At 33.6% G+C, this 25473-nt stretch overlaps 1 protein-coding gene across 1 annotated transcript; it reads left to right on the top strand.

Moving 5' to 3' along the window:
- Nucleotides 1-11390: 11390 nt before the first annotated feature.
- Nucleotides 11391-24479, top strand: LOC136346682 (uncharacterized). The gene is made up of 4 exons (XM_066296029.1): nt 11391-11700; nt 16069-16176; nt 16276-16389; nt 22960-24479. The coding sequence occupies exons 1-4, from the start codon at nt 11535-11537 to the stop codon at nt 23226-23228; spliced, it is 657 nt and encodes a 218-aa protein (XP_066152126.1). The 5' UTR covers nt 11391-11534; the 3' UTR covers nt 23229-24479.
- The last annotated feature ends 994 nt before the right edge of the window (nt 24480-25473 follow it).

Genomic DNA, 25473 nt, shown 5'->3' with positions numbered 1-25473 from the left:
CTAAAATTGTTTATCTTATTTCAGCCCCTTCGCATACGTGCCTACTGAATTTTTTTTTGCTGCTTCCTGATGTGCATGCATGTATTTCGAATAATCAACAATTGCGTACAGGTAAGTAGGAGTGTACTGGTTATTGGAGTGTTACGTTTCTTACCATTAAAACAAATGAAATTTTCGACTTACCCACATAAACGATTACACTAAGAATTCACCTTGTTTTCGCTTAAATCATTAACACTAAAAAGTACGGTCTCCATGAACTTCCCCATAAGGTAACGCCACATGATTGAATTTATTACTTGAAAACCGAGGCACTTTACACCAAAACTTCTCAATAGTTTCAATCACTATCACAATAACTCAAACGACACCTACCAATTGCACGCAGCGCGAACGTCGTGCATCTAGCTTGAATCACAGTTAGTAAAAAACTTCACAATAACAAAACATCCATAAAGTAGTGCGTATTTCAATTTTTTGCATTTCATAGGCGGGCCCTGAGAGCGATTTTAATAGGTAAAAATGGCGGCAAGTAAAGTTAGGTTAAAAAAAACTTATTTGAAAAAAGTTGCCGCTTTTGATGAGTCCTGTTACTTCTTCAAATTATGGCACGCGTTTCCGGGACACCCTGTTTCTGTATATACATATCACTGGTAAATGTAGATACGAACAGGTCATGTGGCCGATGAAGATTTAGCATAGAAAGAAATAGAAAAACCAACAGATACAGCTTGCAGAATCAGAAAATAGGACTAGGAAGGTGGAAAGTCTTATTTTTTCTTCATTATAAAATTTAAAAATTCCGTATTCGATCCTCTAATTAGAATGATTGCAAAAACTAGCTGCTTGAATTTAAATATAATCAACGGGGTACGGAGGAGGCAACTCGCAACTGGATACGACACTGGCAAAGTTGACAGTGGTGACACTAAGTTCTTATACGATTGTTTTACGGTAATTAGATTGTCACGAGAATGTCCCCCCGGATGATTAATAACTAAATCTGAAAACAATCCATTAAATACAATATGTAAATAACAACAGAACATTTTTTAGATCTTGTTATATCTCCATCTTCGGAGAAGATCAGCACTCTCGTGTCTTTCCTCTTAAAGCAATTTTCAATGACCGAAAATAACAATTGGAATTAACAATAACTGCTTCTCTCATCTTTAGAAGGAGCCTACCAATTTGGCATATCTTAACACTGCCAAGTATTAATACCACAAAGCACGCTGGGGCAACCAGCACCCAAAAGACCTTTTGAGTGTTTACTTTAATCATGGGAATCCACCAATTGATCTATGATGCAATTCGCATAAGTTTTTTTATGAATTATGTGTTGAGTTCTGCAGAAGCGGAATAAAAATAATGCATTGAAATCTCCGGAACTTATACCTACGAACATATCTACAATGCGTACTTTTAACTGATGTAAATAAGGATTAAAGATAAGTTAAGATTTGATAGGTAATAGATGAGTTTGCCAACCACGTATAAATCTTGTGCCATTATGATAAGAATGAGTAATGCTTTGTGAATACAAAAAATATTGTTTGAACACTCCGAATTCGGTTGGTTCATAAACACAATTAAGTAATTAGGTAAGAAGTTTCTCTAAACTGTAAAACCATCTGCCTTATTTTCATCAGCACTTCCTGTAATTATGGATGTGACTCAAGAGTTCGGAGTCGATGATTTGAGGGTTTAGCAATCCAAGATCCCATGTCACTAATGTCTGTGCGACTGTTGGGAAAGCAAATATTGCAGCAGGATTTGAGATATTTAATACTAAACAATGAGACTGAAATGCCTAAAGCAATCTAATTGCTTGTATTCTTGACCTGTAAAATCGAGGTAATGCAGGTGTTTCCTCCTTGCAACTACGTTAGAAGTCAGCTCCCAGTTTCACATAGAAAAAGCAGTATATCTGTCCAAGCAGAGAAATTCCATAAATTCTCGTGCACCATAGTTAATAATATGTTCATAATTACATATGTCTGTTATTATTGTCGAAGTAGTTTAAGTTAATTCAGGTTATAGGAATGGCAGCCAATGCCTCCTGAAAATCTTGAACTTATATATCGGTGATAAATATGTGAGTGGAGGCACGCTTCAAGATGTCATATGGAATTTTTTCTATACAGGGTGTTTCGTAATGAAAGGTAAGAAATGAAATACGTGAATCGTGAGCTTATTTTAAAATAAAATCTTCATATAAAGGCATGTCCTAAATTGCTCTCATTTTGCTTTACGGGGTGTTCAAGTTTCATTTTTTTCTGATTTTTACTAATTTCTCTCGTATGTATAAAGTAATTAACTCAAATTTGGTAGTAATTAATCATTTAAAATACTTTACGGGGCGCTACTTCTTTCGTGGTCACTCTCAGTATTTTACATCAGAATTTTTTTGTCATATTTTTAGATTTCATTCATTAACTTTATTTAATCTCTTATGACTTTTATTAACTTTTTTGTCTCTTGATTTTTTTTTAATAGGAACAATACTTTATGACATATTTGTAAAAATATCTAACAATATTTAATCTGATTGACCTAAAGATGTGATAAAATGGTAAATCAAATTGGAAACAATTTAGGACATGCCTACATATAAAGTTTTTATCTGAAAATAAGCCAATGATTCACCTATTTCATTTTTTACCATCCATTAAGAAACGCTTTGTATACAAGCTGTGCATTTAATAGTAACTCTGACTCTTATGAGTTTATTTTGATTTCGGAAAATAATCAATTATGATGATGTATTTGAAGCTAATGAAAGTAAATTTTAAAATTACCTACAAGGTGTCGCAAAAATATGGGGCGTTATAAAGTATAATTTTTTTAAATGGGGCCGCTTGCACTTTCTTGCCATGACAGAATATCCTTTTGATCCTGTGTTAATTCTTAGAATTTTTTTTCCTTGAGATGCAGTGACTCGAACCTAGGATGTTCTGAAAGATATTTTAGGAATTTAGAGCGCCTCATAAAAAAATTAATATTGCAGTTGTCCCCTGGACCTACCAAAGTAGAAAAAAATAAGCAAAAACATCATATCACCTTTTAGGCTTAGAAACAAGAGTTATGTATGGTATGAAATTAAGTTTCTTTATTAAACTCAATAAGAAAAAAAAACTATTTTTATTACGCTAAATGGCTAATTTACAATGCTTATACTTACAGCATACATGCTCACAAAAAATTATGATGAATAATGATGTGGTTTCAATAATAAAGTTAGTTTTATCTTTTTCCTACTTACTGGGTCCTAATGGGCTCTACTTGTCCATGGCGCCACGCGTCTTTGCCGAGGATAATATGTGAAATATACAGGGTGTTTAAAGAAAACGAGGCAATATTTAAGAGGATGATTTCTCAGGTCATTTTATGAAAAAAAGTTCCTACAAATATAAGTCTGGAAATGTATTAATTAATTAATTAAATCAGTGAATACGATTTCCTAAATTCCCGAATTACGACATAAAAACTAGGATCCAAGTTCAAAAATGGTGTGTGCCCTGCGTAGGCACTAATAAAAAATTACTAAGAAGTTCATATAGGCTTACAAAATGCCAACAATAATATAATAAATCATTCACAGGAACAAATACTTCACTATATTTAGTTTTTATTTGAACAAATGTATTAGCTTTATATCATTTTACTTCATAGTATTTCTATGATTAACGTCACTCTTTGTTGAACAGGCGAGTTCATATAAACTACATGATCTTCAAAGCAGGCATTTGGAAAAATTTCAATAACTTTACTAATCCTTAAGCTCATTTCTACTTACTCAGGATGTTGTATAATGCATTCGAAAAAATAGACAATCCAACGTAGTAAATAATTTGTTATCGGCTGTTATTTCCTCTATAATGTTTCAGGATACTATTGATATTATTCATGTGTTTTTATTTATGTTGGCTTATCATTGAATGACTTTATTAGTACCTGAAATTCTAATCGATATTCTGGGTATGTTGTAAACGCTAATCAGTGAACAATGTAATATTTTGAATAAGTTTTTCGAACAAATCAATCGAAACCGTCAGAGACTTCATAATCCAAAAATATTTTTTATGAACTTAACAAATTTTCTAAAATGTCCGGTTCAAATAAATTACTCATCTGCTCGTTTAAATTTTCAATGCTTTCTGGCTTTATTTTAAAAATGCCCCTTTTTACTACGTTTCCACTCGAAAAACCATTAGGAGTTGCCGAGGGTAACTTGGTAGTACACGATAAAATTGAGTTCTCTTTTCTTGTTTTTATATGAGAAAATACGGGTTGGATTTTGCAAAATTAAAGTTTTTTAAAGTACTTTTTTTTATTATAATCGACCTAATTCAAAAGTTTTTTTAACCGCTAAATTCGCACACCTTGCGCCACTGAGTAGCTGCGCTCGGTCTTACATCAGCAATTTTCTTGTGGAAAAACTGAAGTTTATCACGAAGGATTTTGGAACGTAGTTTATGGAGCGAACTAATACTTAAACACTTAATTTTGAGACTCCTTACAGATGAATCTTAATAGAGGCCAAAGACTGAATGTAGTTCAAGATTATAAAACCAAATCTCACCTTTAGCTTAATGCGTTGTAGTCGTTCTTTCCAATTCAGCTTTCTGGTTGTCGCTGTGTTTCAAAATTTGGAACTGTCCACCCAATTAAAATTTCAAGTCTCTTCTTTTTAACCGGTGTATGGAATAATCTCATAATGAAGGGCTCAAAGTAAAAAAAAAACTCAAAATTACCTATAAGTAGAAGATCAGCCGGAGATTTGCACTGTAACTACTTTGGATGTTAAATATTTATTGTGATAAATTGGTGACCGTATTTTACATTGTTCCGTAACTAATTTTTGCAGTTTTTGTGTTTATATGTCTATCCAAGAAAAATGGTAATAAATTCCAATATGATTACAGTTTTATAATTAGGAATAAAATAACACCCCATTACATCGATCTCCGATTAACTGTGTCGATAATAAGACGATTTCAGTATACAAAATATTTGTGATTTCCTCATTTTCATAGAAACTGTCTTTTCTGTAAAGGTACCTATACATGTACAGTTCGCCGGACGATTCTTGCCGGAGGAACCAGAGCCGGCCGGCCGCTATCGACTACACACAATCAGTCAGACGGCAGGTCAGAACGTGTCCGCCGATACATGAACGAAACTGAACGTGTGTAGTCTCATATTTCAGGTCTTGGACTGCCGGCACAAATCTTAGTCTGTACCAACATTTTTACCATAAATAAATACATAGGTACATTTTACCATAACATGGCAAATCAGCCAGACTTTATTAAAGAATTTATAAATATTTATCGGAAACATTAGTGCTTATGGAAAGTTAAAGACACGGTGTGCTTTAATAAAGTGCTTAAGACAAACGCGTATGGTGAATTATTGGGGCTTTGCAAAACCGTAGATCAGAAGCGCCTTTAGAAAAGAACTATAATTTTTTAAGTCAGCAACACTTGAATAACGAAGCTCCCGTATCAATTCCATATGTGATAAGGTACTACTTTTTTGTAGCCAGTCCTTAACCCAAATTTTCTTTCTTTTTCTCTTTTGCCTTTCTTCTAATAGTGCAATTATTGCAGCTGCACATTCTTTTTGCGACATTTTTTAGAGTGAAAACTGTCGTTCTAAATCGATCGTGTATAGCACATTCTATAATGGTAACAGTTCTGTATCGTAAACGGCATAGAACCGAAGGTCATAATCCTCAAGTGAAACTGTTCGTGTGTATTAACCGACGATGGTGGCCGGCCGTACCTTTTAATCCGATCACGGACGGCCGGCCTACCGACCGTACGTGTATAGGTACCTTAATGGTAACGAGACATTGTTATATTGGTTCTAAATTAGATAGTGATATCGACAAGGGTCCCCGTGGTTTAAGGGTCACGTTATTAGACGTACATACATAAAACTTTTCTCATCATAGATGTTACAATGTTAAATTTACGTATTTTATGGTATTGTATAACAATAGAGTTAACAAGCATTTAAAGATATATGAGAAAAATTATATTTAAACTAGGGAAGTGTCATTATACATAATATTCATTTTTTTTCCCGTAAGTACCTTTGTATAGATTGTTTCATCCGAAAAAGGTAGTTTGCTAGGATACAGGGTGGTAAAATTTTAGAATTTTTAAAGATTTCGCTTCATAGTTATACCATATCGTTGAAGGTTCTGTCGAACAAATAGAAGAATTCCGATATTTCAGTTATTATCTGTCACCCTATAGAATTTAGGAATGATTTGTAAAAGCTAATTATGTGAATTTTAAAGAATAGTGTCTGTTGAAAATATCTTTTTAATACAATATATTAAAAACCGGTTTGGTTATTAATATCCTATATATTTACTAACGGTATATACGGGGTGCCTCAGATTTCATGTGACCGCAACAGAACTTCATGGACACAGACGAACTGGACATAATTTTGAACATACGAAGTGGCGTAGGATCAAAATATTTTATATTGAATAAAACCCCTAGTACATTTTCACATTTTCGGCATGCCATATTCCGAACTTTAACCGTTTACAAAATATAGTACTTTTTGCTCTTTAAAGAGTCATAATTTTGAGATGGACCGTGGCAGAGACACTTATTTTAATTTTTAGAGATTTCAGAATTCCAAATTTGGCAAATCAAAAATGATCAATGTTCAAAAAAATTGATACGTGTCAAAATTACTACTCCAATTTGCATTGAAAAATTAAAATACGAATCTGCTAAAAAACCTTTTTCTATCATGCAAACCGTTGCGACGTTATGACCGTCGAAAATGTAAAAAGTACCATAATTCAACGTTGATATTTCGGAAACATTTCAATTCCGGAAAAGGGCTTTTAGATGTTCGAAAAACATAAAGATAAATCCAAAGATGTACAGGGAATTTCGTGAAGAATTAAACAGTTGAGTTCTAAAGGAATTTTTTGGGTCGCACCGTACGTTTAAAATTACATTCAGCCTATACATCTGCTTCCAATTTACAACTTTCGTATTTAACAGGCTCTTCTATCTCTAAGACACGTTGGGACAATTTATCTTATATAAAATCTGGAACACCCAGTATATCTCGGTGTGATAAAATCGCAAAAACCGAAGATTCGACAAAAAAATAAATTGAGTTCAAAATAACGATTGTATAATTTTTTTAAAGTGATTTATCACAATAAGATTACAATACAATAAGGGGGAACAACTCCAGTGGAAGCTGGAATATGGAGTGTACAAGTTTCTTCGTTATCTTTTTAAGTACTTAACTCGATAGATTCGAGATACGCACGTGGTTCCACGGCTCAGACAATCGTTTGACAGGACACAATACTTGATTAACAAATAATAAAATCTTATCAATAATTCAAAACCTAAGCAAACAACAAAATATTTCTACTTGCTTTAGGACAAGATTATGATTACTAAGTGGATAAGAATGCTGGTAAATTGAGGCAGAGATAAGTAACTCGAGTTACCTACTACTGAACTGAGGAAACGTTCAAACATTTTTAAGTGCCTATACAAGGTGTTCCAACTAAAATTTACACCACTTGAAATTTCCGATTTCGTCCAAATAATAAGAAAAATGCTAAAAATATGTCAATTTTAGCTTATTCAGGAACCACATCTTATCTTGTTTTCGAAGTCATTTCTGCACCTCTCTAGCGCCCAGAACCACCCCTTCCAAAACTTTAAATGCAAGAAGGGCCAAGTAGCATACCATTTTGAAACCGCTTCCATCCCTTTTGCAATTATGTTTTTTTTTGCAAGTTTAAACAATTGGCATTTTAAAATTATGAAATTGTTATAGGCTCATTAAAATTTCCAACATTGTTAATCCGGTACATTTTCACACTCTCTCGCGGAATAATGGATTGTATTTCGAATATTTCTTGAAAAATTAACAATTTTGAAAAAAAATTAATAAAAAGAACAAAATTTTAGCACGATTGTTTACAATACTTGAACACTTTTAAAATAATGTGTTACTTGACCTATTTTTCCTATTTAAAAAAACGAAGGAGACCTCTACGATCTTGTCGATCAAGTGTGGAGATTTTTTTTATTCTTTGCCTTTCTCCTCCATTTTAAGGTACACGTATCTGAGCATTGTCAACTTCGGTTTACACTTCTGAAACTCTGGGGCGGTGGCGAGTTTTTAAAAATACACCCTGTATTTTTTTTATCTTAAAAGGTTTAAAACAGATTTTTTTATGACTAACATCTTTTAAAGGCATAATTGTTGGGTATGCCGAATGATTGTGGCGTTTGTTTTCTCGCCTTTTTTCTAAAATTATTAGATAATAGGAAAAATATATAGGCTAGGCAAATAATAGTTCATTATTTACCTAACGAACTAATCAGCTACAATATTGTCCCCATTAGGGTTTTATTTATGATTCAAAATGCGTTGTCTATTTGCGTGTAGGGTTAAATTTATGCTTCATTTTGGCAAGTTTCTATACACTGGGGATGTGAAATATTTACGCCCCTCACGTCTTGAGTAGTAAGCTTAACGTTTAAGTGACAATGCTTTACTCGAGTGGAGATTACGATATTTGATACAATTGGGTAAAAGAGTATTTTATTCTATATAATGTTATTAAAAAAAAATTATTAAATTAAGACAAATTTATATTGCTCCTGTTCACTTTAAAAATTACTTTAATTTACCAGCGATGTGTGCGATGACGAGGCAAGAAATACTCCTTAGCCACTTTATATTGAGTTGGATATGGTATATTCATAAATTCTTATGAACGGAAACCATATCAACTAAAATAACTTTTAAACAGAACATGAGTTTCCGATAAAATTTTCTGATACTACATCTTACAGGTTTCAAGACCCCAAGACATACATCGCCAATTCCAGATTTAACGCCGTTCGACTTCTTGCCTTGAAACCTTGCCAAATACGGTAATATACAAATTGCAACCTTCTGGTACTGAGCAGCTTAGACAAATTCAATATCGTATCATCAAGCCTAGTTTAAGAGTAAATGTGGTTTAATTGAACTCCATAACATGCAAAATTTTGAATTTAAGCCACGTTTGAATGTTAAGTCCCTCGCAGACAATAAAATTTTATTCACACGGGCCAATAAGTCTCAGGGATTTAGTATCTTTCATTGGAGATTTATTTTATTTTGATAAATGAGTTAATAATGTTTGGAGACATACAGTGTGTCCAAGATAAGTATATCCAGAGTAGGAATCTGGTAAACGGTAACAGATGCAGACTTGGCTAAGTCGGAAAAAAACTGAGCATTCAATGGAGCAGCTTCACGTTGAAAACAGACCTGAAAATTATGTTTGGTTTTTCAATTATTTTGAAAAAACCTAAATTTTCGAATTTCTTTTTGAGCTTTTTCCTGCGTTATGGTAACAGACAGATGAAAACTAAAGCCATTTTTCTGTTGCACTTTATAAGCTTCATTATGACACTCGTGGTTTCAACCAATAACATTTATGAAAAATGATCATAATTTTTTTTTTCTTAATACGGTTCTGGCAAGTTTAATATCAATTTCCAGATAATTTTTTATTACAAACATCGCTTTCGGTTTAACATATGGGTTGAAATATTTAGCATTCAATTAATTCATCCTTTCATTCATTGTTTTCTTACTCGAGCGAGCGCTCTTGTATTTTACTTATAAGGGATTAGACGGAAGCATAAATCCTCTCCCGTTAACTGTTGACAGGATAGCAAACCGGCACATAATGTAAGGGTTGTGAAACAATTGCTATCACATAGAATTCCTGGCAACCCCTCGAAAGTCAGTCCGCTTTCCACAAATCCCCTCGTTAGAGTTATCCCTTTGGGACGACCTCCAAAGTCGTGTTTATCACTACTCCTCTGAAACGAGGGAAATAGAAGAAGAACTTTTGAAGCTTTTGAAACTATCACAAAACGAGATATTTTTCGCCTTTAGAAAATAACGAACTCTTGTTCGGAACATTTTTGTATTTTAGATAATGAACAATTAGTTAAAAAAATAAGCGAAATCAATTTTCTAATTTTCACTACGCATTGATAAATTAGAAAGACACGGAAAATATCATAGTAAAAAAGTAACGAAAAACCAAAACAATTCGTAAATTACTAAGCAGGACACGTCAATGAATTAAAGGGAAGGTTGTCTTAAATCAACCAAAAAAGTTAACAGGGTCGTATTAAAAAAAAACAATGGGAATCGTTCTTAGCAATTGAGACGCCATAGAATGAAATCAAGACTATCATGTTAAAGATGATAAAAAAACTATAATGGAAAAGTGGTTTTAATGTCTACCTATCTCTTGTCACAACTCGAAAAAATGTTTTTAAAGGAATTCGAAAAAATATTTTTTTCGAAATAATTTCAAAAAACAATTTTGCATATCTGTTCGCTTGCGAAATTTCTCCCTTAAGTGCGCATCTTTCTCACATTTGGTCAAATTTGGACACATTACCGTTTCCAAGATCGCCATGCTGGATATCGTTATCTAGGACACGCTGCAAATCAAGCGGATTTTTTTTCCTCCAACTGTGCAAAACAGCATTTTCCCTATCTAAATCGATGTCTTCATTCTACTGGTAGTCATAGACCAAATTCTTTCTTGGAATTGAATTGCACCTGTACGTGATCGCATTGCGTTAATCCGGAAAAGAAATTGCCGCAACTTGATTGTTGCAATCAATTGCATTGTTTGCTGGGAACCTGACGGATAATGTGGAGATCCGGGAAACAATTTTAGCAAAAGTGAGAGAGGAACATTAAAACCAACTTTATAATTGTCAGGCCAAAAATGATGATAGTTTTGAATTGTACAGGATGTTCCAGGACCATTTACAAAAATTAGTATGGGGCGAAACAGCATTCAAAATAACGCTACTAAGCTACACGTGTCTTATATGAAACTTGTTCCTCTTCGACCTACAGGGTGATTACAAAAGTCGTGGTTCCAAATGCACGAGAACGCCATTTTCGATTTTAGTTTTTTAATCTTTAATCTGTTTCTTGTTTAAAACGAAGTCTCACTTGACACGTCTTTTGAACTTTTCATGCTGTGGTGGCTGGAAGCGAAAGGGCGCCAGCAACTTTGGTTGGGGGGTTCCCTTTTAATATACACGAATACTAATGCGAAATTGTAAATGATAAGTAACAAAGGTTACGCCGCGACTCTGCGTTAAACAAAAAATTTGAACAACATAATTTCTGCAACATCATTTTCCAATCAAGTCAACAATAGCACGAGATTTCGCGATATCCATGATAGAAATCACCGTGTCTATATCTCGTATACACCACCATCTTTCTGTTTATTGATAATGATAACACAAATGGTGTTATAATTGTTTTTAATATTCGCGAAACCCCAGTGCTAAGAGCAGCTCATAATTGGTTCCTAATTAGCGTTCCTTAGACGATTAATTATCTTCCTTATCAGAGATGATAAAGATTTGAAAACAACTTATATTTAATTGTTGATCTGTCATTTGTCACTAGAGTATCTAGAAATGAGCGTAGATGTAGTGCGGCACGATGCTTCGGAAAACGTTTTAGTGGGAAAGACAGCGGTACTTTTGGACACCGTCCAGAAAAATGAAAGAAATAACTTGACCGCGGGTCTTACAGCCGGTATAACTGGTGTTTTTGTTTTGGTTCTGATTTTCGTGTGTTTATGTAAGTACCTTTGCACATCTTACTACCGTTAATGCTGCCATTTAAGCGTTAATCATGGTCCATGATTTGCCTTCGTGACAACTCTATCACGAGACTCTACCTGTTTTGTTTGGACGCGTTAATTAGTACCGTAACTTGTTGATAATGAATAATAATGATAAACTTGCATGAATGTACCATTATACCGTTTTTTTTCCTCAAAGCAAAAAAACATTTATTTAAATAATTCAGATTTTGTGGCGGTAGTACCTGTCTATAGCTACTTATATAAACAATTTATTGGAAGTTATTGAATAATTATGAATTTATCATACATGTAGTGTGACTAGGATGTGACGAAAATCAATCGTCCCTGCAGTACCTGCGTCTTTTTTAATCAAAATTAAAACTCGATTAATTATCGCTCCGTACAATCGTGTTTAGTTATTTAATTGAAAATTTGCTTTATCAATATAGAACACACGCATATTCTACATCCCAGATAAGAGTCCATTAAACAGTTCCAAGTCTAAGTTTAAGGGGTGCTTAACTACTGCAAAAAAAGTTACTAAACCAAAAACGCCATAATAATAAAGATATTATTTTTTTAACACTTTATCAATTGGTATTTTTTTAAATCATTTATCCTCATCTATTCACGAATTGTTGATGAGATTTCTGCCTGCTACTAGTAATTTTTATATTCCTCGTGCTATATGTTTTGTTACCAATTACCAGATTGCTTTTATTTCACAATTTACTTTTATTAATGTTACTAATGAACGTGTGAACTAACGGCTCGTCACACTAACTCGGAATACGTTGACATGTTCATTTATTGGGAGACGCACGTATGCTACAAAAGTTTACCGCCCTAGTGCGGCAAACATACCGTAGACATGGCGGTGGACCAGGCCAACTACGAGTTCTGGATATTGAAAAGTGCTAAACCTTTATGTGGAAGATTCTTGACCGGTTCTCCAAAACTGTGCCTCTCAACGAATGTCTCCAATAGGATTGTCTGGAGACCCCTCCACCAGAACGAATTGTACTTTTTCCATGCTCAAAAAGCGCAGGCTTTATCACGTGAACATCATTCCCGAAGTTTTCTGTTTTGTAAATTGTTTCTGTAAAGATATGTTGAAACTTCTAATTTTCTTCTATTTTTGCATTGACTACCAATTAAGTAAATGTTACAGACAATAACTCAAACAACTTTTACAACATTCATTCATAGGCGTGCCGAAAATGTATATTCTCTTCGTGGTAAACAATTACAACATGGATTTCGTGGCGTTTAAATAGAACACCCTATATATTAGCAAATGCTCTATAAGGCAAATAAATTTCCTTTAAAACGATATATCTATACCTAAACCATCATATTTTATAAATAATCGTTGTTTTGCGTGCTTTCTTTAAACGTTGAATTATCTCACTTTGACATCCTGTAGAATAAAAACCTCTCCAAATCGCGCTACTATTTTGGCAGTTAGCACGCTATACTCATTTGTACCAACATCTATGGGACACTTTGTATATGTATATTGAGTTTTTTAAAGATCATTTCACCAACAAAATGGCCTTAATAGTTTTTTTTTTCACGTAAATAGTATGCATAGGACTTCGCGAATATATTAGGGTAGTATGATCTAAGGAAGCGCTATACAGAGTGATTCAAAACAAATGTCCTATTAAGAATTTTAGCAATTTGACCACTACTTACGTAAAATCGAACACTGATTAAATTTGAAGAAGAGCAACCCATTGTTGATACCTTTACGAGAATTGATCTGTGATTTTTGTAAACAACTCAAGTTCTTACATTTCTTCTACTTTTTCTTCTTTTTTCTGCACGCTGAAAGTCGAACTTTTGGTACCGTACGTTGGGAAAGTTTTGCACAAATTTTAATTTACCAGATTTCAAAATACGCCTTAAAATAAAGCACAACTAAAAACCCCACGCGATTCTGCTTGTGAGGAAAAAACACATCAAGAAAATGGCAAGAACTATCAGGCCAACTTAATAATCTATTAATAAATTAATAAAAGTTAATAATCTTAGTTTTGTGAATGAACGTAAGTCTCAGAAAAGTTGATTTTATCCAAATAGCTGCTACTAACATAAATAAAATAAATTGGGTATGTTGAAAGGCTCTTCGCTTTTCCGCTTTATCCTAAAAAAAAAAAAAAAAATATAACAAATTCGTAATGGAATTCATACGGCTCATCAATCTAGCGAGTCAATCGGTCGGACTATCGCCGTTATCTCCCTTCGGGTCATAATAAGGTACTTCGCAACCTCGATACATAGTCATAGTATTTCAGGATTCGGTGGCAGCGTTTTTAAAAAAATTAAAAGCAAAATAGATATTTCGAAAATAAATAAACTTTATACATACATAGGTAAATATGCACTAAAATGTTTCAATTTACCTGTGATATACCAAATCCAAATATCTACATTTTATAGCCAAACACTCTGTAAAATTTCAATTCATTTCTTCAATAGCACTGCTGTACAATTTAGACACTTTTTGATATTTTCAGTTTCTTGTTCAATATGCTTTTAGGCATTTCACTGTTTTTCGTCTCGTCAATGCATTGATCTATTTATCTCAATTTTGACTTTCATGATATATCCTATTCTGCCGGTGATGTCACCTTTTCCTATCATGGAGCATTACCTTTGATGGTTTTTTGCCTCTTGAAACATTTTATTTATTAATTTAATAAGGTATTATCATCATAACAAAGGGTAATCCCAATTTCACCGACCGATGCTCACCGCATATTCCATTTACGCTGCGCTCAATAATTGATTATGATTATTGTTTATTTTTATTAATTTTTGTTAGGATGTGGCATATTTATCATTGCTTATTGATCTGTCCCTCCAATAAAAGTTATCAATTGTAGTTTTAAAAAAAATTAAAATTAAAAAACAGGTTTATTGGTATAAATTAAGTTTAGATTTTAAAAAAATTAAAAAGGTTAAAAACTAAACTTTTTTAATCTAATATCGTCTAGTAACTAAACATTAACTATAACGTGACACACTGCATTTCACGCGACACCCCTGTTATTCAATGTATCTTGGTGTATGTAATCTTTGGTGGCATAATCATTGGGTGTTTCGTAGACTATACAAAGTGTTTCAAAACATGTGTCGGAAAATGAAGGGTGTAATTCTTTGGCTCGCTATAAGCATAAAAGTTCCTATTAACATGGATCCAAAAACGCACCATTTTCGAGATACGGCATGTCAGAAGGAATTTTTTTCCAGTTTTTTGACGATATCTCAAAAACCGTTTGAGATACAGAGTTCAGAGTTTGTACACCCTTTTACATTAATTTTAGTCATGTTTTGAGGACTACTTAATTTTTTTACATATGCCAGAGGCCGAGATTTTAGGGGTGAGTGAGATTTTTTGCCTTTAATTTTGGAAAAATTAGCATTTTAGAGTCGCAACAATTGGACCACAGGATTGATCTCGTTAGTCTCCAAATTTTAAAAGGTTTAGTTTACCCTACACCAGTTAATATTGTTCAAAAACTGAGGAATTGCATTATGGTGTCCTGCAATACGATCTGCAACAATCCGGGCATTTTCGAACTGGTACGTCGGTCGCTAAGACGTAGGTTGCGGCCTGCATTACCACAGGAGAAGGCCCTTTTTAACTATCGTGGTGATTCTAAAATGCATCTTTTCCCAGTGACGTAACAATTAGGGGCGAAAAAATCTCACGCAATCCTAAAATCTCCGCCTCTAGCATATGGAAAAAAAATTAAAGTAGCGCTTAGAACGTAACTAATATTAATGATAGTAGGTGGACAAAACATGAATTTTGTATCTCAAGCGATTCCTGAGATATCATCAAAAAACTGTTTTTTGACACCTTGCATCTCGAAAACGATGCGTTTGCGGACCCATGTTAATAGGAACGTTGTTTCTTATAACGAGCCGGAGAATCACGCTCTTCATTTGCCAACGCATGTTTCGAAACACCCTGTATATACTATCTGGCGGCTCGACGATGTACCTTTTGTTTTAACCTTACATAAAACTAAGTGGCTTTGCATTTCTGATATATCAAATATCAAATATGATATACGATTATCAAGTTGATGGCATCAAAGTGTCCCACCAAACCGATACAGTGGTTTCCCCCGAAACACGCCTTACTGATTTGCAGTATCTGTAAAGTAGCTTCCATCTACTGATACACTATGTTATGAGGAAAATCAAATACTCATTCCACATTAAAATATTTGCTGAAACTTACGTTTTGCTCTGATTGGGAAGCAGATCGGGAACATCCATAAAAATACATATTAGTAGCAATGCGTAACACATTTCCAACCGTAACACATTTTTTCGTTTTACAGGTACCAAACGCCGTAAAAGGAAAACTGTCAGAGACGTAGATTCATCTGGTTTTAACTCTACCGGCACTACTACATCGTCGGGGATATACAGTATTCCCATTGAAACCGGTATTGGTTTAGTGTTTAATTCAAATTGTTATAGCATTCTTATTCACTAATATGATTCAATATTTACCACTGAAAATATAAATGAGACAAACTTTCCAGGGGTCCTTAGAACACCGCAAGATGTGGCGAGACGATACGAAAGGAGCGTCTCAGCCCTTTCATCTAAAGAGCAAGTTTATTTAATTCCATTTTCAGCGCTTCCACCTGATTTTGGTAAGTAGTACCAGTTGGTTTCAAGTCAGGGTAATGCCCTTTCTTCAACTGCAAACACTACTTCATTATCCATCTGCAGCTGAAAATCCGATTTTGCGAGGATAATAGAAGTGTCGGTAAAGTCGATATCTTTTTTTGAAAATACATGTTTTCATTATTTTCTGTTTATTCAAAAGTTTAATAATCTACGCAGTTTTTACGTGTACATCACAATGTTATCTGCATATTACGATTTTTTTTATTATAGACTTATAACCTCCTCATTTGAAGCCACTTAACACTAGTGTAAATTAATGATAAGTGAGAAAAATACAACTGTACAATTACTGCACTTACCCAGTTTCAAAGTTTTGTAGATTCTCGATATCAAGGTGCTGCAATATTGAAATTAGTCATATACAGGTATCGAGTCAAGAGTTTTGAACTGCTTGTGATATACAGTGGTGGCCATAAGTATGGAAATTTCAAATACCGCTGTGAATCTTCCTTCTACGTTACACTTTTAGAGTTATTTGAATACTACTGCTACTTAAGGGTGTATACTCTCAAAGTATATATTAAAGTTAGGTCTAAGTGACTCGCGCATAGTGATAACAAGAATATTTCAATGCGGACGAAAGTATGGAAACCTATAAATTCTATTTAAATAATGGGTGAAAGATAACATTTAGTTTAAGTTTTATTTAATATTTGGTGGCATATCCGTTTCCCTTAATAACTGCAGGACATCTTTGATTCACAAAATAAACAAGTATTCTACCAACTTCTACGTAAATTAATTTTAACTCTCTTTCTAAAACTTCGAACGAATGTTTGAGATTATGAGTTTTTTCTTTAAAAATTTGTCTTCCGAGGCGTTCCTAAAGATGTTCGATCAGGTTAAAATCAGGGTTCCGGGACGGCCATTCCATTTTCGGGACACGATTTTCTTGAAACCAATTTTTAACTAGCTTTTGTGCGTACTCTGGGCCATTGTCTTGTTGGAAACTCCAGGACAGAGGCATTTCCCACTCAGCAAACGGAAGCATATAGTTTACCAAGATGTCTTCATACATGAATCGGTGCATGGTCCCGTCTATTTTAATTACTGGCCCAACCACAAATGCGGAAAAACACCCCTAAACCATGGCAATTCCACCGCCATGTTTTACAGTATGCAATTGATACTTGCGGATGATTTTTGCATTGTTGGGATATCTTACGTATCAAATAACTGAAATTTACTCTTGTCGCTCCACAAGATGGTATTCTACTCTTTTGCGACCAGTTTGAACCAGATCGAAAACCAACTATCATTCGTTTGGTTCGACCGAATCCAAACCAAACGTATACTGGACGTGCCTTCCGATTTTTTTTTGGAAATGAGTGGTTTCTTGACAGCAACCCTACCAAATAAACCTCCAGTTACCAAAATTCTCCGTACCGTTCGATTCGAAACCACAATATTGTGTTCTTCTGCAAAGCGTCTTGAAATATCCATCGAAGTTCATAGTGGATTTTTCCAGACATCTTTCTTATTAATTTCTCAGTTCTTTTTGGATATTTTTAGGCCTACCTGACCTTGGAAAATTGTCTATGGTAGCACGTCCACGAAAACGTTTAAATATTTTTAATATTGTTCCCTTGGGGACATTTAAAGTAGTAAAAATATCCCACTGCTTGTGTCCGTTCCTAGATAACTCAACAACGCGTTGTTTTCATTCTTGAGACAAATGACGTTTTGGCATTATTAGTGAGATTGAACTCTATTGTATAATATATATATTTCATAAATTTAATAATTTTTTTTTATCAAGAAATGCAAAAAGTTTCCTTATTTTTACCCGCAGTATATTTTTATTTTTATCTCTATTCGAAATCAAATTCCCATAAATACCAATATACCAAGGAGGGCGATAAAGTATTAAAAATAGAATCTATTATATATTTCGGATTTCAAATTATACCCGTTGATTAAAAAAAAAAGATATTTAAAAAGGTTCCATACTTATGGCCACTGCTGTATATATACTAGCAACAATAATACACTTATTATGTAGGTCGATATTTATACGGACATTATTATACACATCTTCAGGAATCTGTGTCTAATATATAATCTTGTAATTAACAGACGATTTATATCAAATGCTTATTTACTGAAAAAGTACAAGGTAATCTAACGAAAACTTGACCTTTAATTTTGAAAATTCAGAGCTTTTCGGAAAATTGCCGAAGTTTGGCAAAACAGTTTTTGAGAGGAACAAATTTTTATATATAAAATTCGACCCCCAAACTTGACCCCTATGCGCGTCACAGCAACCCTCTTAAAAATTCGAACTGGCACGAGGGGTCATGTGATACCACAAATAACAGGTATTTCAAAATTGTATTAAGTGATTTAATGCGATTCAAAATCAATCAGTTAGGTTTTGAAGAAAACAGCTACACATTTCGTAAAAAATGCAATACAAACTCAATTAAATAGTGGGTGAGCAAAGAAAAAACTTGTTTATTGAAAAGAAATTGATTAATTTTCGATTTTATGCTCACAGTCTTTGGCCATTTTAATTAATTTAATTATTTTTTTACTTTTCTTTAATTTCTTTAAGTAGACTGTTTGCGAGGACAAAATCGAAATCGAACCAATTTCTTTTTAACAAAGAAGTTTTTCTTTGCTTACGTACTATTTAAGTAAATTTTTATTCCATTTTTTATGAAATTTACAGCTATTTTTCTAAAAATTTAATTGATAGATCTTGAATGTCATTTTGCAAGACCTTGAATTTGAGGTGTTACGTGACCCCTCATGCCATTTAAAATTTTTGAGAAAGTAGCTATGACGCCCATGGGGGATTTTTTTTTTTTTTAATTCGTGTTGACGTGTTTTGGAAATTTTGCGAACAGTTCTTATTTTTGAAGTTTAGAGAGGTGAGGGATCAAGTTTTCGTTGAATGGAACGTATTTATTCGAAACGGACATTCTCTCTTTGCCTTAAAATACATTTAAAAACAATTTTAAAAAATTTCAGTAAATAAATTTTAAAATCATCGATCAAATTTAAGAAACATTGATTGATGATTTTTTAAAATCATCAATCAATGTTTCATCATAGTTCAAGATAAAACTCGAACAGTCTAGCAAAACTCTGTCAGTTTAAAATGCTACATAGATGGATCCCAGGCAAAGTGGGCTACCCTGAAGTTTTCCATTCTGAAAACCTTTAGAACAGCGTTTCTTTGACCAATGTAACTTTGCAGTCCATTAAATCAATGGATGGTTTAGTGAAACTTACACTCAGAATAATTGATTAAAAACAACATAAGGGATACAAGAGACTGGTTAGACATTCCAAGAGATTCTATTAACCAAAAAGATTAAAAACTTTGCTTTAGTTCACCACTCTTCAGCTATTTAGCCCATGATTTTTTCATTTTTTGGATTAAATGTATAGTTTAATCTTGGCTGAAGCACTGAGCATATTATCATAGAAAATTCAGTTATTCTCAAAGATTTGATTTAATCAAATCAAGGCACAACGCTGCAGAGACTTATATTCGCAATGTCGTCGCTTATAAATAAACAAAGTTGCTGCTTTCATACATTTGTTCGATGCCGAAAGTGTGTATGTAAAAATCCACGATCCTTCCATTCTTCCACTTTTTAACGCTTGTTTATATCGTGTTCATAGTCTTCTAGACTCAGCTGACCTTACTCACGACCCTTCGAAGGCAACAATTCCATTGGAGGGGGATTGTTGTAACAATCACGAAAATATTTCAATTAACAGATCAACCAATTTGGCCGATAATTATTTGTCTTAGAATATCAAATTTGCGATCAATGTTTCAGCACTCGATCACGGTTCAATAAAGAATCATTTTTTCTTTCTTCGCTTCTCGTTTTTGAGTTGAGTACTCCTTAAAATGTAGTTATTTTCTACAATTTCAATATTTTTACGAATTTTTATTTTCTGCTATATCTAAAAGCCATATTATAAAAAACTTCGTATTACTTACGGTTTTCGAGATATTTTTGATCAAACGATTTAATGAATTTTCTATCTTAACATTCTTTCTCGATGCACTTTGCTAGTGTGATAAAATATAAGGTAAATGCGTGAAAAAAAAAATATATAACTTAGTTTTATCTGAAGCTCTCAAGTTCGTATCATAACTGAAGGCTTGATTGCTCTCCATTGCGACCAGGTAAATAAATTTTTAGATACTCTCATGCTATGACTATGCCAAGAAACTTGACCGGTTTTAATGCATAATGTCAGTCCGCCTCACAGTTAGGAGAAAAGACACTTTCTTAGACATCCTATGAGGCTCATATTGGGAGTAAGTGAGAGATATGAGAAAACAAACTGTAATATGGCACGAATTTGACGTTGTACATTATTTTAATTCTGTTAATTAGATTAACAGAGATAAGAAAACATTGAGAGCTACAAACATCGGCAAAGATAAAGCATAATTTTTCTGAAAGATGAATCTCCTCTAAAACGAATACCACGAGGATCATGAACTTCCATGGTTTGTTTGCGATTCTGATTTAACCCATTTTTTCTATTCCTAGTTTCCATTACATCGACAATACACAATTTAATTCGTATTATCGTTACGATCGAACGATAAAATCGCAAATATTGATGACCCATAGTTATCTCAGACGTCACTACAATTTAAATTAGCGAATGTCACAAATATCGTAAACGACGAACAATATATTACGGATTGCTGCTCATTAAATACTTAAGTCACATGGTCTTAATACCTGATAAAGATTTGAAATATTTTTATTTATTGCTTATGGTTATTCGCTCGTTCCTACGAGAAACTCGAATATTGTTCCAAATTTTTTTTATAAATTTAAGTTTGTAGCTGTTTTCAAAGAAAAGCCCTAAATGCGCTTAGTTTGAACAATATTTTCTAATATCGGGTAATTATTTATTTGAATTGTGACACAAATTAATTCACTAATTATTATCTTTGTTGTTGTTTACCCTAATTAATATTAATAATTGGTGACATGAATCTCGGCATATAATCTGGCTGGTGGTCTCTCTCTCTGGCATTCACCGCACCATCTGCCCATTAAAAATTTCGGGATTAAAGACCCTTTTTCGACTCCGAACACAAGTTACGAGGCAACTCGAAACTTTTCCTCTTTTCAAACAATTTTTCTATGCCCTTGTATTATTGTACTTATTGTACTATTGCCTTGTATTATTATAAATTGAGCTATGCACACCCAACAAACATTTTTGCTCCTTTCTTCAGCAATGGAAATCGTTTCTGTATATTGATGCCTTCTCCCGAGATGCCTCTTTTTCTGTTATGGCGCTCATACGTGTATGACCGTCTTTGGATATTTGGTCTTAATCTCCTATGGTCTTTCCTGTCGTGTCTACCCCATGGCTGGTTTCTGATGACGCAATAGATTATACCCTCGGCGAGGCTGCGTCCAGGCACGCCCTGGCTTTACCCATTGCACATCCCTTTTTTTTCCTTCCCCGTCTGTTACCTCTCTTTCCCTCCTGTGATGATGATTACCCGAACTCGAGCGAAAAGGCATCTAGATGTCACCACGTGGAGACGTGGAGAGGTTTTTGACCAACCAAAAAGATTTTTTTAAAATAAATACTTACGTTCAATTTCTGATTTTTATGAACAGGGAATTTTTAATCCTAAATTAAATCGCCGTATAAGACACACGTTTCTACGGGTTGTCCAATATCCTCTTCCCTTTCTTCCTGAACATTCGATGCTTTTGCACACTTACTATTAAAGAACAATTCATATTATGGGTCAATAAAGACCATACAGAAGAAGTTATTTACAATATTAGACCTGATTGGTAATATGACTCTTCCCTAACTCTTCATACATTACGTGCATGCGCACTAAACTTCAATTTTTGCCAAATTTAAGGCATGAATCGCACCATTAAGGATAAATCAGATACCTTGAAATGAAGTAAATAACTAAAAAACTTAACATGATTCTGGTTTGTTATCAATTGACGTGAACTTATTAAAAGTATTCAATAAGTAGGTGTACTCGTTAAAATTAAAGTCATAAATGATAATATCTGGCATGTGGTCACTACATAAGCCTCTGGCCCCGTTTGCCTGATTCTTGACTGATAAAGATGTAATCGCCCAGCAGTTCCAAACATATTTGCACAAAACAATTAAATTTACTGCTATACACACATTAGCTACCGTAAATTAATTACATCAATTGTTAAACATCAGATCAGACTACGCTCAAACACTTCAAAATTTTTCTGTTTCCTTAAATACCTCAACTCTCAATAATGAATTTCCAAGATTAATGGATCAGCTTCCTATAAATACATAAAAGAATCGTAATATATCATTGGCATGTCATTAACTACAATAAATCCTGACTTAATCCCAGAGTTTTATATTTTAATCCGCCTTTCTTTTTCGTGATAGTACAAATTTGTGAACCCCAAAGCTTTATTACATCTACTGGAATAGGTAACGCTATTTATGATTTTTCAATTTTCATTATACCACAAAAATAATAATTACATATTCACACATATTTGTATTTTCAGATTACTCTTCAAGGGAGGTGGAGGTGAAGGGAGATTTTGTGATATTAAAAGACTTATCGTTACTAGAGAGGTACAACAACTCACCCGTCGATTATGGAGGCGTGGTCAACGAAGCATACGAGCGCCAAGAACCTTACAACCCATATGTTTATACTAATATTCCATCGCAAGAATATAGGCAATACAACCCATTGATCTATGGTACTGTTCCACCATTGGAACATGACACGTACAAGAAACAGCTGGCATATAATCCAACTTTTTATTAGCGAGTTTTAAGTTATTAGAGAGGATTGATTAGATATTAAACGACAATTTGAGCCCTCTATTTAAACATTATAAATAATGTATTTCAAAAAATATATTATTAATATAATATTTCTCTATGTTGGGAAAAAGGGACCGCGCCATAAGTTCTTGGTTATGTAGAGGGAACGGATTATTATCATTAGAAGTTTTTTCTATGGGTTTGTCAACTACCTTATTTTCATTTTTACTGAGGTCGAGTCTCAAAAAACTAAAACTAAACAAACGAATAAATAGAGAAAACAATTTTTTTGGCGCGCTTCGGAGCGCAAAACACTACGGCACATTTAAATTTTCTTAACTTACAATCTACTGTTTAGTGCAAAATTGTTAATGAATCCCGTCTTTTGAGTATTAGCTTCACAAATTTGATACTTCAACCTCAAGCTTGGTTACCGTGGAAGAACCCGCTATTCTAAAATTCAAATTTGTATTTCATAACTCCGATTCTACATCTCTTTATAATTGTGAATACTTACGGACACTGCTTTCTAAATTGAAAATTTAGGATTACGTACCTAATATCTCACCCTGTATAAAGCTATGACAAGAGTACCTAAGCATTAGCATTCTTCCACATGTGATTTTTACATGATTCTCAAATATGAAATTATTATTAGTTCCTTACAGGAGATTTGTTATTATTCTGTGAAATATTATTGCTTCCAAATTACAAGGTAAAGCAAAAAAATATATGTAATAACACGAAGCAACATTAGTTTTTGGTAACCATCCTTATTTGAAATCCTCTAAAATTAAGACATACCAATTTCAAATTACTCCAAGTTTCCCAGCTAAAATTCTTTTGCGATCATTTTCAATGATATAATATCTCCAATCCAAATCCGAATAAAGTAGTAGTTAATATACTGGGGGCTTATTTGAAATAAGAGTAATTAACGGTCGTTGTTGAATGTGTTAAAGTCCATGTTTCATCTCCATTATTGTGCACAAATTTTACTTAAAACACAATTTGATTACCTAAACTACCTATGTTATACGTTTGATGAATATCGCACGTTTTGCCTACTGAACTACATTGTGAGTCCTCACATGTAATATCCATCAAATTTATGAGATGTTACACTAATGTTATTTATCGAACAAATTCACTTTGTTATCTAGAAATTCAGGGTAAAAAGTATGGAAATATTTTTAATTTGTATTGTATTTGTTGCACCGAAGAACTCATTTAATTATATTATTATATTGTACGTTTTTTTATTGATTAATTGTTTTTAAACGTGTTTACATTTTTGGGAAGCCGATATCTCTTTTTTGCTATAAATATTATTTATACAGGATAAAAATATGGAAAAATGAAAATTACTAGTAGTTTCGAGCCAATAACTCCCACAGTTTTCTTACTTTGCATCTCTAAATGTCTGCACAAATAGGTAAGAATTGGTATTTGTCAGAGGGCTTACGCGAAAAGATTGTAGAATTCAATCCACAAGGTTTAGATTAGTTCAAATTAGGTTTAAAACAAAATATTATTGCAAACAATTTACTGATCAGTGAAGTTGCTGTATTCAAAATATTGCGAAAATTGAAACTAATGGACAATGTAAAAACTCGAAAAAAAATTGGACGTCTCAGGAAGATCACCCTGGACATCGACAAACGCATTAGACGTTTATCACTTCCGAACCCCAGCAAGACAGCGAAACAAATTAGGCAAGAAATATGCGAGAAATGCAATGTAAACATCACAATTCGTACGCTAAGACATCGATTATGTACTATTGGTCTCAGGAGAAAAACTGCCGTCAAGAAACCTCGTATTTCCAAGAAAAACCGAAAGGCGCGAATTGAATTTGCAAATGGACATTTGCCTTGATTTTCACAAAAATGGAATAAAAGTCTCTGGTGCGATGAATCCAAGTTTAACATCTTTAACTCAGACGGGAAAGCGTATATTACAAGACCAGTGTGCCAAAGATCAGATATTAAATACCAGAAACCAACGATAAAACATAGTGGAGGCGGTATTATGGTGTGGGGATGTTTTTCGAGATCTGGAGTCGGCCTTCTTGTGAGAATTGATGGTATTATGGGTCCGGTTTGTTTATCGAGATATTTTAGAATGTAAGATGTTGCCGTGGGTCGAGGTGAATATGCCCCTTTTCTGGCGATATCGATAGCATAACGATCCGAAACACTCTTAACGGTTTGTGGAAAACTGTACAAATGTATTAAAGTAGCCAT

The sequence above is a fragment of the Euwallacea fornicatus genome, chromosome 24, assembly GCF_040115645.1.
Source record: "Euwallacea fornicatus isolate EFF26 chromosome 24, ASM4011564v1, whole genome shotgun sequence".
NCBI classification, from domain to species: Eukaryota; Metazoa; Arthropoda; class Insecta; order Coleoptera; family Curculionidae; genus Euwallacea; species Euwallacea fornicatus.
Note: the sequence above shows the minus strand (reverse complement) of the source record. Positions and strands in the feature narration are given on the sequence as shown.